We start from the raw sequence: 17236 nt of genomic DNA, 5'->3' as shown, positions 1-17236 counted from the left end.
GTCGCTGACTATAATCTCAATGTCAGAGTCGGAAACAAGTTACAATAAATAATCCTTAGTAAAATGCTCCAATAAAATGTGAAAGCACACAAAAGATTTCTTTAAAACAACGCAAGACCAATGACACCAAAATTGTACTTGCAAACAACCCTAACCACTTTCCCAATACAGTGAAGATAAGCTACCACTTAAACTCAAGGCCAATAGACAAAAACTACCAACACCAGCACAACAGCGCTGAGCAGTTAGGCATACTGACATATTACAATTGTACCGTACAATAACTAAAGCTTACTGACACTAAAAATAACACCCAACTACCCCCTCTCCTTCCACCACCAAGCACAGTGAAGGCCACTCAGTGCCACACTAAACCGAATATCTTGTATAGTGAGTAACCATGGTTCCTACCTACGACAGAAACTTACTAAACCTAACAGAATTCTGTGAGGTGTGCCAGCTCAATGCAAATCGCTAAACTCCATGAACCATTAGCTTTGAACAAAGACCAAAGGTTCTGAAAAGCGTACCCCCACCAGAGACCTTAGTCTCCACCCAGGATTGCCTCAAAACAAGAAAGGCAAAATATCAAGGAGTTGGCAGATGGAAAACCTGAGTAGATGTAGCTGGTCCGCTTGTCGACTACCTATACAGAGTTAACTTCTAGCTACTCAAAAACAACAGCTTGCACTAAAATGGCTTGTACTTACCATGCCAGAAATTACCTAAACCAGCACACCAAACGCCTCTCTAGCGGGAATAATCAAACAAATCAAATCAAACATTCGGGAACATCATGGACAAGCCCTGGCTCAAGGGAAGCAACAAGAAGAAAGAAACAAAGTTGAATTAACCAAACTTTTCATTTATTACATAAACAAAACAAGAAGCAAACAAGGTGATTGGGAGAGACTGTTCTTGCAGAGGCAGCTGGCAGGAGAGTGGCTGAGAGAGACTGCTGCTGTGGAAGGGCTTTTGAAATGAGGTGCCCAGAGCAGGTGCCACACATCAGGCTGGTAGACAGGACTCCACCCGTGGTTCACCTGCTAATTCAACTGAACAGACAGACATAGACATATGTCCTGGGACATAACGCAGGTTTGCCACCAAATGTCCAATAGTGGTGGGCTACAGATTACACTTCAAGCCTTAACCCAATCTTAAGCTTAGAAAATAAGTGCAAATTTTCTTTTTTTTGTTTTGCATTTTCATTTGTTCTGATTGATCAGTCTGACCGATACCATTGGTTAAGATCAGTTAGTTCCACAGGTTTAGAGAAACCCAAATCACCAGTGTAAAACTACTTGGATTACAAGAGCAAGACTTGGAGCTTTCATAGCACTGAGAGAGACAGAAAATGATGACTAGATATCATAAATGATGAGACAATCAAAAGATGTCAGGTTAATGACTTGCATTTTGTAAATTTCTCAGTTTATTTGAAAGACTTGCTTTATAGGAAAATAGCTTAAAAAACTTAAACAGTCATTCAAAAAGTTTATTTTCTGAATTGTTTATTGCAGACAAAGATTTGCATTGTAATAACTGGAATACAAACCATGTAGGGTGGAAGAGGCATTACCACTTAGAAAACACACAAACTTCAATGGAAATTCTGTCAGTTGCTAGGATACAAGGCAAGGGGGATACATTTCTGTGAGACTTACTAAAGAGTAAATTAACTTTGTATAGAAAAAGAGTCTGCTTGAATTTGGAGGAAAAATGTTCAGTTGATAGTTTTGTGTGACACTGACAGGCAAAGTAACAGGGTGGTGATTGAAATGAACTTACTAGTAGTTGTTACAGAGCTGAGGCTCAAGGGGACTGACTTGGTTTTGGCCTTAACCCATAAAAAGCTCAGTTTTAATGTTGTCTTGGATACAATAACTAACTGGAACATTTGAAACCCTTGAATGTCTTCAATAAAAAGGTACATATGTAGCAATTGCTGACGACAGACGGGCCACCTGTGATACTTTTAGTTTTGTTCCCCATCTTTTAAAATGAAAGAAAGCTTCCAGACAGAAAGACCTGCAGATAACTGGAATACATGAAAAATAAATGTTGATTGATTTTTTTAAATATAGGCAACAAACCAACCACTCTGCATTCATTTAAGTCATGTTCCTTAAGGAAACTGCATTTGAGCTGACTGGATGTACACTGGATCAGCGGCCTGTGTGTCGGAGTGTGTTCCTGGGGGCAAATTACACGATCATCTCCAGCTGTCGTGCATATTCGATGACCTGTTGTGCCAGCTCCGTAGAGGGGATGGTCACCTCTTCTGTCCGCTGCTGCTGAGTGGTGAACGAGTAATAGCCATCTGGGCTCAAACTCCATCCTCGCTGAAATGAAATCAACAATAAGCTTTGGCTGTTCGGCTATTTCATGATTTGTCTGCAAGAATCTAGGATGGAATTTTGTTTCAGTTTCGAAACTGAAATGATAAGAAAACTTTAAGAAAATCTGACAGTTCAACAATCAGCTGTCTGCAGTTCCACTCAATGCCTGGCTGCTTTTTCCACCTTACCTAATTTGTATTTATTTATTAATGAAATAAAGTACTATGTGTTGGACCAAGCTATAGATGTTGCTCTGAGTTAGGTTTGGACTTGTTTTAGAAACCTAACAGGCCATTACATAATTATTTGTAAAATGACATGTGTTTTCACGTTCTGTCAGAGCAAGCTACATGTTTCTTTATCTGCTGTAAACATCTGCAACAAACCAAGTATGAACAAACAGCTCTGATAATAATGACACCTACAAGGTGGAATGTTCTAACATGTTATAATTTATAGTTAAATTTGTCTTTTGTGCGTTTTGATTAGCAGCATGATAACCTCATGTTTCCTACAAGCCTGTAACTGAGACACTTAATTTACCCTCCTATTATTACATTCAAATAATATTGAACATACCAACAGAAATCTATTTTTTTTCTTGTAATCTCTGCATACTACTGACATTTGGCATTCAATTTAAGTCCATTTCCCAAACATAAATATACATACCTTCTTGGCATAATCTGTCATCTTTTTGGGGGAACTGAAGAAAAGCACCCGGGTGGCCTCACTGAACTGGATCTGCTCGTATGCTTTTTCTATGCAACCTGCAATCTCATCACTGCAATTAAAAAGATCACAGATTTAGTTGAAGTGTTTTTTTTGACCTGCTGATTACATAACAATCCAGATTAAACATAGTTAAATAAAGAATAAAGAGTTGTCCTTCCTGATAACTGAAAATAACTGAGATTAAGTTGTTTCCTTTGCAGAGTCCATCATGTTCTATATCAAGACACCTTACCACTTAACAAAGGGATGTCAACGGTAAACCACCAAGAACTTTTTGATTCGGTTTACAGGTTAATTTACCTTGTGTGGCCTTGATTAATTTATTATCAGTAAATAAATGTTGAATGGGCGCCGAAAGGAAGCTTCGACATCTAATGACTCTTTTGATCTGCCTTTATAGAGAAGATGTATATATAAACGAGTATCAACTGATACCTATCGATGGTATATATCGACCTGATCAAAATGGTCAATAAGCTTCAGCATAGAAAACAAAAACACTAAAAGGCAAGGCATAGCAAGCACATAAAGGATTGTATCAATGAAACAAATATAGAAATGATGGCAGGTACGGTAACCATATTATTCCTTACCGAATTGTGTCGAGCAGAATATCAATAAAAAAGGTGTAGCTCTCAGCAGGGATGTTGCCTTTGGCAAGAAAGACCTTGTTGTAACTTCCTTCCATCAAGTACTGAAAAGGCCAGGAGAGGAAATAAAACATCACATTGGTATTTACATATTATTATCCAATGTTCATATTTCCTGCATTTATATATATAATTTTGCTGCAATTAATTTGTACCTTTGAATTTATCATTTGTGATTAAAACATTATAGACAACACATCCATGTTCAGCCAAAATAAAACTGTTTTAAATCTTGGTGACCCAGGTAGATTGTCTATGACCCAATATTCACCGTGTTTTTTGAAATGCATTACACAGGCATGTCTGCCAATAGCAGTCAAGCCTGGCCAGCTAAACGTAAACATGGAATACTGAAACGTCTCGCAAACTGTATTAAGAAGTACAGTATCGAGGAGACAGGGACAAAGAATGTGAATATGGTAATTTGAAGGTATTAATTCAGTAACTTGAGGGCAGGGTGTTCCTCCCTATTTTACTGGACAATCCACAACCTATTCCTACTGCAGTAGCAATGTGAAAATATTGGTTTGAGGGTACAAATTAATAATTGGACACAAAAATATCAACATTTTACAACAGTACAATATGAAACCCGAAATGTGTGCTTTGTCAGTGGGGAAATTGCAGCACCTGCTCTAGGGACACTGGGTGTCTGATGTATACGTTGGCCTGAATGTCTCGTGCACTCAATCTCTCCAGTTCTGTGTGAAACTCAGACACACGGTTCTGTGAGAGCAGGAAGAGCAGGTTCAGTCCAAGTAACTGATGCATGTAGGCAGCTTCAGGCAGTTCATCCCTTAAGGACAAAGGTAAGGAGAGAGTAATGTTAGAATAATCCAGTAAGTACTATGTAGCAAAATCACACAACACATTAAAAAAAAAAACGGTGACATTACTTGTAATCAAAGTAGTAACATTTTAGCTGGGCCATGTATCTCTCAAAGGACGGGATGTCCTTCTTGAGGATACTCCACAGAGCTCCAATTTCAAGGACATCACCTGAAACACAGACACATTGTCCTTAATTAGCAATATCTTCTTGATAACTGGAATACTAGTTGGCCAAATGCTAAACCATGATTAATATGAATGTTATCTGTCAGCTTGACATGCCGCCATTACTCACGGGCTAAAATGAGCTGCTGCTTAGTGAGCGCAGACCCACTGGTAGGTAAGAAGTTCAGCTCCAGTAATGAAACCTGCAAAAGAAGTTTGATGTCATTTTCTACAGTATTTCCATTTAATGCTACTTACTACCCAATCTCCACTCCATTTTGGAACAAATATTGTACATGTACTTCATTACATTTATTTGAAATTATTAGTTGAACTAGATTCAGATTATTACAAAATATAAATTGACTAATGATTTATGATATGTCATAATAAATTAAGTTACACAGCAGTAAAGAAATTACAATCAGCCCCACCAATTCCAGCTGTAATATTTAGGTGATGTACACATTAAGGCATCAATAATCATAATGCAGTAATATATAGTCTATATAATTCGGAATGCAGGACTTTCACTTGTAAAAGGATAACTCGTAGTTAAAAGATCTGAATACGTGTTCCACCTCTGTCCTTAATAACTGTATCAACTAATTGGACAATGAATTAACTGTTGGCCGACGGTACGTTAACGTTAGCAACACTGACTGTTTCCTGTCATAACAGAAATCATAATGTGATTACATTGTCTCGTCAGCTAACGTTAAACGCTAACATATAGTTAACACATTTAATTCAATGTTAACATCCCAAAGGGTATATTGTACAACGCTAGGTGTCTAAAGTGTAACGTTAATTAATAGAAAACTATCGCTACACAACGTTAGCATGGCTAGCCTAAGTTAGCACGCTTAGCTACATTTGCTAACAGCGCCAAGGCTTCTAAATAGGCAGTGTTCCTAATTCGACTCGTAAAAATAAAGACAGACACTCTGTGACTCTACCTTCAGTTTGCTCAGAAGTTCTCCACATTTACTCAGGTTTGGGTTTTTCTTGTTCCACTCCGTTTTCAGTGTCTCATACAGCCCTGCAGTCTCTTTCAACGCCATGGTGATTCTGCAAAATATACGACACCGGCCACCGTAATACGTTAAATAACTGTCGTAAAGCACTTTCGTTGCCATGGACTGTTTTTCCCTGAGCGACATACGGCGGATCAAGATGGCGGCATTCGGCACAGAGCGGTGGTTGAGTGACCTACCAAACCATGCTATTTTCCAAAAATTACGACAGAAATTGGATTTAGAGCCCAACCCAAATGAACGAGGGGTCGCTAAAAACCTCACTTTTTGTTTGGGTGGGGACTTGTTCGTGTGGGACGATTCAGACCGCGTGTTTTACACGACCAACCTGCGACATCTAAACACGGATGAGAGTCTCAGTAACGTGAGCGGGAACCATCAGACCTTGCTGTGCATCAACCCTCCTCTCTTCGAGCTGTGCCAGGTGCTGCTCAGTCCCACTCAGCACCACGTCGCGCTTGTCGGGCTGCGGGGCGTCTCTGTGCTGGAGCTTCCTCAGCGGTGGGGAAAGAGGTCCGAGTTCGAGGGCGGACGGAACGTAATCAACTGCAAGACCATTCCGGTAGCGGAGCGCTTCTTCACCAGCTCTCCGTCTGTGAGTCTGCGGCAGGCGGCTTGGTACCCCAGCGAGACCGACGAGCCCCACCTGGTGCTGCTCACGTCCGACAACACCGTCAGGTTTTACGGCTTGAAGTCGCCCCAGACGCCGGCCAAAGTCCTGTCAGTGTCACAGTCGGAAGATGACATGAGCGGCCACCCTCCGGTCCGCTCCTACGCAGCGTCTCTAGGGGAGATAGCTGTGGCGTTTGACTTCGGGCCGATTTCGTCCCCGCTTCGGCAGCCGACAGCACAGTGCTCAAAAGAACAGCCGGTCTACCCTCTGTACATCCTCTACGAAAATGGGGAGACCTATGTGAGCTACACGAGCCAGGCGAAGGGTGTGAGTCTCAGTAAACCCATTGGACCCCTCCCGATGTATCCTGCAGCAGAGGATAACTACGGCTACGATGCTTGTGCCATTCTCTGCCTGCCATGTGTGCCTAGTATCCTGGTCATCGCCACAGAAACGGGCACGCTGTATCACTGCGTGGTGCTGGAGTCTGAAGAAGAGGAAGAGACCGGGGCAGTGGAAAAGTGGATCCGAGGCACGGAGGCAGCGCCGGCTCTCTACGTGTTTGAGTGTGTTGAGCTGGAGCTCACCCTCAAAGTAGCCACAGGAGAGGACGAGGAGCCTCAAGAGTTTGATTTCACCTGCCCAATCAGACTGCACAGAGACCCCCTTTGCCAGCAGAGGTATCACTGCACCCACGAAGCAGGCGTGCATAGTGTGGGGCTAATCTGGGTCAACAAGCTGCAGAAGTTCCTCCAGTCTGGTGAGGAGGATAAGGACAATCTCCAGGAGCTGGCTGCTGAGAAGCGCTGTATTGTAGAGCACATTCTTTGCACCAGACCACTCCTGTCTAGTCAGTCGGCTCCGGTTCGTGGCTTTGTGATTGTGTCTGACCTCTCCTTGGGCGCCACCATGGTCTGCATCACCAGCGCCTATGAGTGCATCCTGTTGCCCCTGCTGAGCTCCATTCGCCCTCCCTCCCCTCCCTTGCTCTGTACGCATCCAGGTCCAGGTTCTGGTAGCTCCCCTCTGCGCGGGCTGGCCGACGACTCTTTTGAGCAGCACATCCGCAACATCCTGGCACGTAGCTCCACTAATCCTCTCGTACTCAAGGCCGGGGACAAGGATGCGTCGCCGCCACCTCCTGAGTGTCTGCAGCTCCTCAGCAGAGCCACACAGGTCTTCCGTGAGGAGTACATTCTGAAGCAGGACATGGCCCGTGAAGAGATGCAGAGAAGGGTGAAACTCCTGACCAGCCAGAAGAACAAGCAGCTGGAGGAGTTGACTCTGTGCAGGGAGGAGAGGAAGAGTCTCAGAGAGGCGGCAGAGAGGTTGGCTGACAAGTACGAAGATGCAAAGTATCGCCAGGAAACCATCATGAACGGGGTTAAAAGAGTGCTGGGCAGCCTGCAAAGCCGACTACCCATACTGTCAAACAGTGAAAAGGATATGAAGAAGGAGCTGCAGACCATCAGCGATCAACTGAAACACCTGGACAACTGCATCAAACAGGTGAACATGAAGATGGACTACCAGAAGACACAAGTGGACAAGGATGTGCCTGCAGCCAGGACGACGGTGTCCCTCAATGCCCAACAGAAGAAGGTTGTTCAGGATGTCCTCAGAGAACAGGGACAGCAAATTGGTGACATGATGAAACAGATCAAAGACATCAAAAACCACTTCAGTTTCTAAGCGCTTCAGAAAGCAGTCAAAAAATGTATTGCAAACAATTGGGGGAAATAATTAAAATGCTCGTTTGACTACAGTGATTAAATCTGCCTTTTTGTGACTTTTGATGAGAAGCTGGATTGAGTGCTTTAGTCATGACTTAATGTGCCATGAGTGGAATGGATATTTGAATTGAAAGATATTTTATATACACTTGTATAACTTTACCTTTGATACTACATGTTGTTTGTCTCTTTATAGGGATACGGTTTTCCTTCATGTCTTGCATAACATTTCATACATTTGTGTTTCGAAATGTTAAGGTTTGAGTCAGGTATTTAGCAGAATATGCCATTTATAGATGTGAAACATGGGAAATATCTGAGCTTTTCAACATTGTTTGCTCATTTTTTGGATTGATAATAAAATTGAAAGTTCTCTGTAACTGTCTTTACTCATTTGTGACACATTATTTCCGCCAATAACTGATGTACAACTGAATAAAAAACAGACTTCAAAAAATGCAGAGAAGGGAAGGTTAAAGGATAGGTTCCATTTTCTTTAGTCTATCTTAATATATTCACATATATGTAAATTGAAAGTACTGTACTGACAGGAGGCAGCATTACAGCATATGTACAGACTTGAACCGGTCTTGTAATAGAAGCATCTGCATGCCTCCAGTCTGCCATCTACAGTCGGACACTGTGTACAGTTTTGGTGTAAGGTTGCCAGGAATCCTGTATCCACCAGATGTCACCCCTCTCCAGAATTTGTTGACCTCAGTTTTTTCCTCCACGGCAGGTTTGCGAGTGAGGAATTCCCCCACGTAAACACCGAGTGACGTATACGGAGACCCCGGTTTCCTTGAGTAAGCTTCATTGTTGGGGATGTCTGATGCTGGGGGTGGGGTGGGGGTGGGGGTGGGGGGGTTGTAGCTTGCCTGCAACCTTCCTCCCATGGCTGAAGCTTGATTTGTTGATTTGAGCACACAAACCTTTGAGATGGTTTAGGACTCAGCACAGCCTAACTATGTAACAGGTGGGCATTGTCCAAACTGCTATGGGGATATTTGAATGCCTTTGGCAGCAATGAGTTGAAAATACACAAGAAACCCAACATAAGCTCATTTTTAGTCAAGACACTTTGTTCATCTCAGTTGAATTTTGTCACCTCACTTGACTTTTTCCACATATCACCTCCCTCTTTCTCCCACACACACATACACGGGAGAGGGTGTGGTGTGCTGCAGGTCTAGCTCAGGAATTCTCCTAATAGGGGGATGTTGTTTAAGTCTTTCATAAAGGTACAGTGTCTAGATCCTGTGTATGAGCCTAAGGAAACTTAGCGGACCCTAGGAAAGGCGATATTAATAACTCTTGGGCCAACCCACCACATTCTTCACATGTGAGTCACTGTAAGCCAGAGAGCAGGGAGGAAAGGGCTGCCTTGCCTGTTTCTCATTTGTGTATCTTTCCATGGAGGAGTGGAACAGGGAGGCGGGGAGGCCACCCCTTATTCTGCGAACCTTGAATGCCTTATGTGAAACACACACAGCTCTACGCGGGGCACACATTTTTGTGCTTATGCCGCATAGTGTACGCAGGATGAAATCAAAAACATACACGGGCGTGCTACTGAGGGAGTGAATGTAACAAATGTAACTGTGTTAAGTGTGTGTGAGTGTGTGTGAGAGAGGCACAGAAAAGACCTCAGATGGTGGGAATGAGAGGGCAGAGAGCCTCGGAAAATGGTGGTATGGGGACTTGGCAGGGGAGAGTGTGACTCACTGTTTATCTGGTCCGTCACTGAGAGACCAAAGTGAGCTCGATAGAAAAGCAAATCATGTAAAAAGAGAGCCAAATTATATGCACTCAACTATCAGTTGTGTACCAAACTTTCTGTCTAATAGTAGACATTTTAAAAACTCAAGTTTTACTACCTTTATCAAGCTTTGTTCATTATTTTTACATATATAAAATGGTCACTATAGACACAAACCACAGTCAGGGAATTTTATTTGGTTACAATAATAGTTAACAGAGCTGTGTACAGTAGTCAGTAATAGATCGATCAAAAGTCAGTCAAAAGTTAATCTCAGCATGTCATGTTCTTTTATGCAACTGATGTCTAGCTCCGGCACATACAAAACAACAGCAACCATTACAAAAATAATGTAGAAAGTTTATGCACAAAAATTGTGGCATGTAAAGCATCAAAAATGAAATGCATTCAGGTTATTAGATTTTTGCTGCCAGTTTGAGTTAAAAATAATACAAACAAATCATTTTCAGGTCTGGTTATTCTCTTTGGAACGACCAGACCTGAAAATGGTATCATCCTACAAATTATCAATCCTTTTAATACTGTGCCACTCTAATCTCGTCACTGAAGGAATGTTTTATTTTCAGGATTTAATACAGACAAGTTTAGCTCTGTATTCTGGGTGCCAGCCTTTAATTACTTCTGCTACGCAAACACAAGTAGATATATTTTGAAACTCATCATAAAAAGCTAACTTTGAGGAGCCAAAGGGACGAAGCAACCAGACCCGTGACTTCTTAATACACAATCTTTTGTCAAAGGATTGACTTAAGCATTAATACAGTATGTTCCATTGTGCGAGATCAAAATTGGTCTCAGAGGAGAAGTTGAACGCATTACAAACAGTTGGACTTGGGTCTGGGGGGGAGGGGGGGGACAAGCAAATACCAACAGTAGCACAGCCAATAGAGAAGAGTCTCTCTCAGCTCCAGGGACGATGTGACATGTCTATGCATCAGAGCCCTTCTGCCTGCGTTTGGAGGGCGGGATCAGACGCGTGGGAAGCTCAGGGGGCAGACCATGGCCCTCCAGCTTGACCTCAATCAGGTGGCTGGCCAGGGCAAATTCTTCATCATCCAGCATGCCGTCGTGGTCCACATCCGACAGCTTCCAGATGCGACCTAGCACCGAGTTGGGCAGGCGGGAGCTCACCATCCAGTCCTTAGCCTTGTTGCCGCTCAGCTTGCCCTCATTGGGAGCGAGGTTGTAGAAGATTTCATCGTATTTGGGCTTGTCTTTGGTCACCACCCAGTCCTCCTCCTCCTCACATCCCTCTCCGTTCTCCTGCGAAAAGGGGTCGCCCTCTCCGAACGGTCCGGCACGGGTCCCAATGAAGGCTCCACCCTGCACACCGAGTTGCTCGCCTGCCTCCAGCTCCTCCTGCCGCAGGAGGGGCATCAGTTTGGAGATGTCAGCGGAGAGCAACTCATCCAAGGACGCCATCAGGTTAGGCTTCAAGGTTTTGAACTTGGTGAAATCATGAACCATCAGTTGCTCCTTCAAAAAGGGAATGATTCAAATGTGTTAGCCGGTACACGTCAAGTTTCATTTAAATATAACTAAACTGTTAGTGGTCAAAGAGAAGTCTTTGCATAACTGCAAAAAACAGACTCACCTGCATTTTAGCACAATCTGGGAAGTCGCCAGCCGAAATGTTGTGCTGCAGCTGGATCTTAGAGAAAATCACTGGCAGCTGGTAGATCAGATTCTTCTTTTTATTGTCCTTCCTGAAGACAGAAGGCATCTCCTGCTTCAGGTAGCTGATGATGTGGGCATGGACCTGGGATTAAGAAAAGCACGGCACACATACCAAGGCGTTAACACAACTAACCTTTCAATAAGCATTTAGTGAGCACATGTTGACATGCCAATAACGACCCACCCTAACAAGACGTGCCCTCTTGACCAGGTCATTGAGCTTGCGCAAAGCTGCATTGCGAGGAAGGTTTTGGATGTCAGCGAACAGATCTTCCTCCTCCAGCTCAAACAGCTTCCGGTTGTCTGTAACCATCAGTGGCTCGGACCAGAAGGAGCCAATGTAGACTCGCAGAACCTCCGGAGTGCCAAACACCTTGCCCAGGGACCACATGAGTGCACCGTACACTCTCATGAGCTGCTGGGTGCTCACCATGTCCGCCTTGTTGAGCACCACGCGCAGCTTGTCCTCGTTGCCCTTCAAGGCACCGATAGCCTCGGCGAACTCGTCCGATATCTCCAGTTTATGGGCATCGAACAGCAGGATGATGCGGTCCACACGCTCCGCAAACCAGCGCAGCACAGCTGGGAAGTCATAGCCTGTTTGGATAGAACAGGGTTGAATAACGAAGACATTCAGAAACCTAAGCAGTATGCACTTCACAGAAAGAAAAGGGGGCAGGAGAGGGGAGGAGGTCGACACAGACACAAAGCCTTCACACCTCGTATCTGTCCGACCCAGCTGTACGCTCAGGCACCACGTTGTGATCACGATTCTTTGACTTTTAACATGGAAAATGTCCAGTTATAGGACATAACTAACTCCATTTACTCAAGCACTGTACTCTAATGCAATGTTAGGTACTTGTACTTTTCTTGAGTATTTCTATTTTATGTTACACTATATACAATTCTAAGTGAAATATTGTACTTTTTTTTACTCCATTTATTTGATAAATATAATTGCTAGTTACTTTAAAGATTCAGACTATTAACAGAAAATAGTATGAACCGATAAATATGGTATATTGTTAAAGATTAGGCTACACAGCAGTATATAAATAAATTACAATTAGCCCCTCATTTATCAGCTGCAATATTGTATATAACGTGATATGTACATCCATCTATCAATCGATCATTGATAGAAGTATATTATTCTGAAATGGGCCATTCCGCATTGTTACTACTTTTACTTTTGGTACTTTAAGTACATTTTGATGCTTGTGTACATTTACTTCAGTGACATTTTGAATGCAAAACTTTTACTTACAGAGTATGTCTACACTGTGGAACATCATCATCTTTTCAAAAACAATGTCCCAGTTACTCTGGATAACCTGTGAACTTCACTGTGAGCAGTTTGCACTGCTATGTTTTACCAAAGAAAAGGATTATCCGTAGAAACTGGGACAAATTTTTTCTTTAATTTTGTACTGCTGCGAGTTCCACAAACAACATTCCATTGACCTCCGTTGTATTTTGTTTGGAGGCAGAAATCTCTGAGATATTTCAAAACCTCACCAGATAAAAACCAAAACCATCTGCAAGACGCCACCAGTGGTGAGTAAGGAGATATGTTTTTCACAATTCGGATGCACTGACCCTTTAAAAGTATTAGTTGCTCATGCAGATTGACTTGAGTAATAATGGGTTACTTAAAGCATGGATGAACAGAAAAGTGGATAAACTACTGTGAGATGATGATGATGATAGTTATTTCTCAACAGTACATTCCTCCAGATGTGCTGACAGATTTGTCTGTACCATCTCTGTTCCTGATTAGGATTTCTTGGCTGCTCGGTGTACTGCTGAGATGTTTTCTTGCCCTGCTGCCAAGTGTTATGGTGACAGAGGGAACTGGTCCCATGGGTTAGCCAGGCGTGCCAAGGTCATGAGTTTGTGAGCCGATGGTCACGGATGTGCGTCTCTGCAGGCCCCCCCATTCCCTCTCCTCACCTTTGTCCTTTCTCTCACCTCGGCACACTCTCTGTTTAGCACCGGACAGGATCCCCGGGGTGTCAATAAGGGTGATGCTCTCCAGGACCTGGTTGGGCATCTGGGCGCACTGGAACCTGGTATTTTCATCAGACAGGAGCCAAGTCACATAAACAGCGATAAGACCAAGTTCAGAGAGGTCAATTTTGCTTGAAATCAGAGCAAGAGGAAGGAATCTAAATCATGTGAAAAATGGTTAACGCTTATCAAAGAAGCCAATGTGATCCGAGGAGCAGATTGGAAGCTGCCCCCTCCCCACACCCCCACCCCTCCCACCGCAGGCCATTGTGTTCAAGCAGGCCTCTCATTGCTGTGGGCTTCCTGAAGGAAAATGACCACTTCTGCCAGAATCAAACAATAAGGCCCGCTAACGATGTGTGGCTTAGAACAACAACATCACTTCCTGCGGCTCATGAGCTTAACGAGCCCAACGGTCCTCAAACAGGAAGTCAAAGCAGATGGAGGGACGCAAATACGTTCACAAACACACCCTGTACAGAGAGAGAGAGGGACTCCGGAAAAAACTGGCATCAGAATTTTCACGTTAGAGCCCCATCGATAGTATGCGTGTCCACATTTCTAACAGCTAACTTCATTGTAAAACGTGTGACCTTTTTCTTGGTTTGCATCAGTGGAAAAACATACACAGAAATCTGGCAGCTCAGACCGCAAACAGAGTAGAGGAAAGAACTTCAGTGTTAAGCTTTCTCTTACAGGGTTCCCTGGGCCTCACAAAATCTGTGACTTCATCTATTTGTCTTTGCACTGAGGGGCCGTGGAGCCCTCTGACCTCGTCTTTGAACTTGTGTACATTGCAGTTCCTTTCTGAGTACATTAGCTTTCATCACCCTCTCTGGTGATATCGCTCCCTTTCTCCATTTTTCCACAAATAAGGCGAGTGCCTCCCTGCTCTGAAATTTGGCACACGGACTTGAAATTCCGAAGAGCTAAAAAACGTTCCGTTATCTCTCCTTCCCCGTTTCCCCTTCTTGCGTTCTCTCACATAGTCTGTCCATTTTTCGTGCTGATATCTATCCGGTTCCCTCAGTCAGGAATCATTACATAACACACTGAATAAAATCCCCGCTCCCACCTGTTGAGAAACGTGTTTCCAAAAGGGTTGAGTTTGCGGAAAGGCTTGTTGGGGTCTACGATGAGGGCGTTCCCGGGGATGACTCCCTCCACCTCCCCATGCATGATGGCAGTGAAGCAGTCAGTGGTGGGTTCAGGTCCCACCCTGCTCCCAGGAATATCCTGCTCCAGTAGATACCTGTCACACACACACACACACACACACACACACACACAGCTTGTAATTATTTCAGTACTGGTTCCTAAATAAACAAAAATTTTGACTAGTGAATGTGTTAGATGCAGAGCTGTAATGTCTCACTTGATGAAAGTTGTCTTTCCAGTGGAGTACTGTCCCACCACCAGCACCATAGGCTTATTATCAAAGTCTGCATCCTCCAGACTGAGAGAGTGGAAGTCATGGAAACCATAGTACTCCTCCAGAGGCAGCAGCTTCTTACGATACAAGGACTTGAGCCCTTCTGTCACAGTGCGGATCACCTCTGGCGTCTTCTTCACATTCTTTCTCCCCCAGCGTGACATGTTGATTGACTAACGAGACGACAGGGAGCTTCTTACAAAGATCTACGTTAGAGTGTGTCTGTTGTTTGAAGATGTATTTCCTTGGAAAACCTTCAGGTGTTTCCTGTACTTATGTGAACGCTGCTCACTTGTCCTTGACACCTTCTCTGCGCACGGCGAGAGGGACGACAGGGCTGACGTTTTGTTTGAAGTTTGGATCTTTTCCTTTGACAACAGTTGCCGCGCTGGTCACTCTTAGCCCCTGTAATGCGGACAGAATAGGAGACAAGTAGAGGTAAATCCAAAGAGAAAGGAAGAGATGATCCAGATGGCAAAAAAGTGTCTTTGTGTTCTTGCACCTGATGATCAAAGTCTGCCACAACCTAGAGTCAGGATGTGGAATCTGGAGTAAGCCACAGCCCACTAGGACTCTGTCCAAGCATTGTCATTGCAGGACTGGAAAAAGTTGGTGTTCACGCTGGAAAACTTGCAAACCCAACCCTGCGTGAGGATTTGCACAGGCACCGCTCATTTTAATACAGTGAAATGAGTAAGACATTCCTGTTATCTGGGGCAGTTCCTCTTGCTGGAACATGAAATGTGTGCACGACTTAATTGTCTGTTTAAGGACAAAAACTCAGTGGGTAGTCTATACGTGCAAAACAAATTTAACTGTAGTCTACATAAAACACAAACACGGGATTAGGAATTGAAGGCACAACTCATGATTAGAAGCAGACTGACACAAAGACACAAGGGTAAGACACGCGTCAACAGATGTTAACTCATCTGTGTAGAGTTTCTCTCTTGCAAATCCCATTTTGAACGGAAATTTAGAAGAAGAAAAAAATGCCCAGAGGAGAATAGGCAACACAGTCCTGACATGTCACAAGACCAGTGTGGAAAAACTTTTAGTTAAAATGGCGAAGCCTGGAGATCTACGGGAGAGACATTAAATGGGATTTGCCCGCCATTACACACAAAAAGTACTGTGCCAGCCGAGCTGTACGAGTAAAAGTTGCTTTAAAGGGTTTCCTAAAGAATCAAAGGTTTGGTTCAGGCTCTGGGATCAATTTCTAAAGTTTAAGGATGGTGGAAAATGCCTTGTGGTTTGGCACACCACAATTGCAACAGTCTTGGACTTAAAACAAGAATTGTGACATGCAGGAGCAGCAAGTATCAGGGGAGTCGTACTTTAACATCCAAATGAAGCAATGGAAAAAGCTGTTCAAACACTGTTGAGAGTTAGAACATTTGCGATTTCATGAATTCTACAGCTTAGTTGTGATATTTGCACTCAAAAACCAGCGAATCTCAGTTTCCACTATCGTTTCACAATCTGGATATATTTGAATAAAAGTTAAAATACATGCTGATCACTATAAGCCATGTTTAAAGATTGAAAAGGAGTATTTACCAAGTTTTATGGAGAAAGCACGGACTTCTTCAAGCGCCTTGAATGCTCCCTCTCTCTCTCTCTCTCTCTGCAGTCTTGCCCTCTGGAAAATATTTTGACTTGAGACACAGACTCTCGGAGGAGCTGCTGCTACATGTATGGGTGTATGTCGGACAGCGAATAGGAACCCTCCTTTGGAGCAGCAACGCAGCTAGATTACAGAGGATCGTTCTTCTCCAGGGTTTAATGTATTTCAGGTGAGCTCCAGATCTGGCGGGGTTCCTTACTCGGCTGGCTGAAAGAGCACAAGGCAAACAGTAAGACACAAAGGCACACCACACGCAGGCAACTTTTTTTCTCCCCTTGCTTGCTTCTCCAAGTTCGAATGCACCTCCTCTTCAGGGGATGCCTGGCAACACTGTGGGCAGCAAAAACACTCTGCTCAGGGCAAGGATGAGCAGAGCTGTGGTCAGAGGGCGTGGACCTGGAGGAGGGGGGGTTGTAAATAAATAATTTGGGTGGAGTCAAATTTTTTTCTTTAGACATGACACAACGTCAGCGTCCTTATGCATATTTTGAATGATAAACACATCCTAGTGCTTCACCCCTCCAACTGTAGCCTCTAACTCCTCCACGTTTATCAACAGTGTGCTATTTTTTCTACTTAACCTACTGTAAAATGTCATGCG

The 17236-nt window shown here is 43.6% G+C and overlaps 3 protein-coding genes across 4 annotated transcripts; 1 reads left to right on the top strand and 2 right to left on the bottom strand.

Moving 5' to 3' along the window:
* Positions 1-1497: 1497 nt before the first annotated feature.
* psmd8 (proteasome 26S subunit, non-ATPase 8) lies at positions 1498-5901 on the bottom strand. Its single transcript, XM_068713794.1, has 7 exons — positions 5683-5901; positions 4854-4926; positions 4624-4726; positions 4358-4523; positions 3671-3771; positions 3015-3126; positions 1498-2345 (listed from the first exon to the last, which is right to left on the bottom strand). Exons 1-7 carry the CDS (start codon positions 5884-5886, stop codon positions 2208-2210), a joined length of 897 nt encoding a protein of 298 aa, XP_068569895.1. The 5' UTR covers positions 5887-5901; the 3' UTR covers positions 1498-2207.
* On the top strand, positions 5861-8486 carry nup88 (nucleoporin 88). The gene has a single exon (XM_068713783.1). The coding sequence runs from the start codon at positions 5861-5863 to the stop codon at positions 8063-8065; it is 2205 nt and encodes a 734-aa protein (XP_068569884.1). The 3' UTR covers positions 8066-8486.
* A 1556-nt stretch (positions 8487-10042) lies between these two features.
* ehd2b (EH-domain containing 2b) lies at positions 10043-17014 on the bottom strand. 2 transcript variants are annotated; one of them, XM_068713764.1, is made up of 7 exons: positions 16569-17014; positions 14952-15413; positions 14652-14828; positions 13520-13635; positions 11748-12160; positions 11481-11645; positions 10043-11362 (listed from the first exon to the last, which is right to left on the bottom strand). In XM_068713764.1, the coding sequence occupies exons 2-7, from the start codon at positions 15170-15172 to the stop codon at positions 10814-10816; spliced, it is 1641 nt and encodes a 546-aa protein (XP_068569865.1). In that variant the 5' UTR covers positions 15173-15413; positions 16569-17014; the 3' UTR covers positions 10043-10813. The 2 variants fall into 2 exon arrangements, with proteins under 2 accessions (XP_068569865.1, XP_068569873.1); XM_068713772.1 differs by having other exon boundaries at positions 13538-13635; positions 16569-17012.
* Between the last annotated feature and the right edge of the window lie 222 nt (positions 17015-17236).

Source organism: Cebidichthys violaceus, unplaced genomic scaffold (genome assembly GCF_023349555.1).
Source record: "Cebidichthys violaceus isolate CVI_PGR_0920_01 unplaced genomic scaffold, fCebVio1.0.p SCAF_1, whole genome shotgun sequence".
In the NCBI taxonomy this organism is placed as follows: domain Eukaryota; kingdom Metazoa; phylum Chordata; class Actinopteri; order Perciformes; family Stichaeidae; genus Cebidichthys; species Cebidichthys violaceus.
The sequence above is the reverse complement of the archived record's forward strand: the minus strand, read 5'-3'. Positions and strand labels throughout refer to the sequence as shown.

What these genes read in the sequence shown, in the direction of transcription:
- psmd8 (XM_068713794.1), bottom strand. Translation starts at nt 5,886, where the DNA reads ATGTCGCTCAGGGAAAAACAGTCCATGGCAACGAAAGTGCTTTACGAC. An exon ending in ATTCTGCTCGACACAATTCG is followed by an intron (nt 3,127 to 3,670) that starts GTAAGGAATAAT and finishes TTTTAATTGCAG; the next exon opens with TGATGAGATTGCAGGTTGCA. An exon ending in TGACAGATTATGCCAAGAAG is followed by an intron (nt 2,346 to 3,014) that starts GTATGTATATTT and finishes ATTTCATTTCAG; the next exon opens with CGAGGATGGAGTTTGAGCCC.
- nup88 (XM_068713783.1), top strand. Translation starts at nt 5,861, where the DNA reads ATGGACTGTTTTTCCCTGAGCGACATACGGCGGATCAAGATGGCGGCA.
- ehd2b (XM_068713764.1), bottom strand. Translation starts at nt 15,172, where the DNA reads ATGTCACGCTGGGGGAGAAAGAATGTGAAGAAGACGCCAGAGGTGATC. An exon ending in GGAAAGACAACTTTCATCAA is followed by an intron (nt 14,829 to 14,951) that starts GTGAGACATTAC and finishes TGTGTGTGACAG; the next exon opens with GTATCTACTGGAGCAGGATA. An exon ending in AGGTGAGAGAAAGGACAAAG is followed by an intron (nt 12,161 to 13,519) that starts GTGAGGAGAGGG and finishes CTATCCAAACAG; the next exon opens with GCTATGACTTCCCAGCTGTG.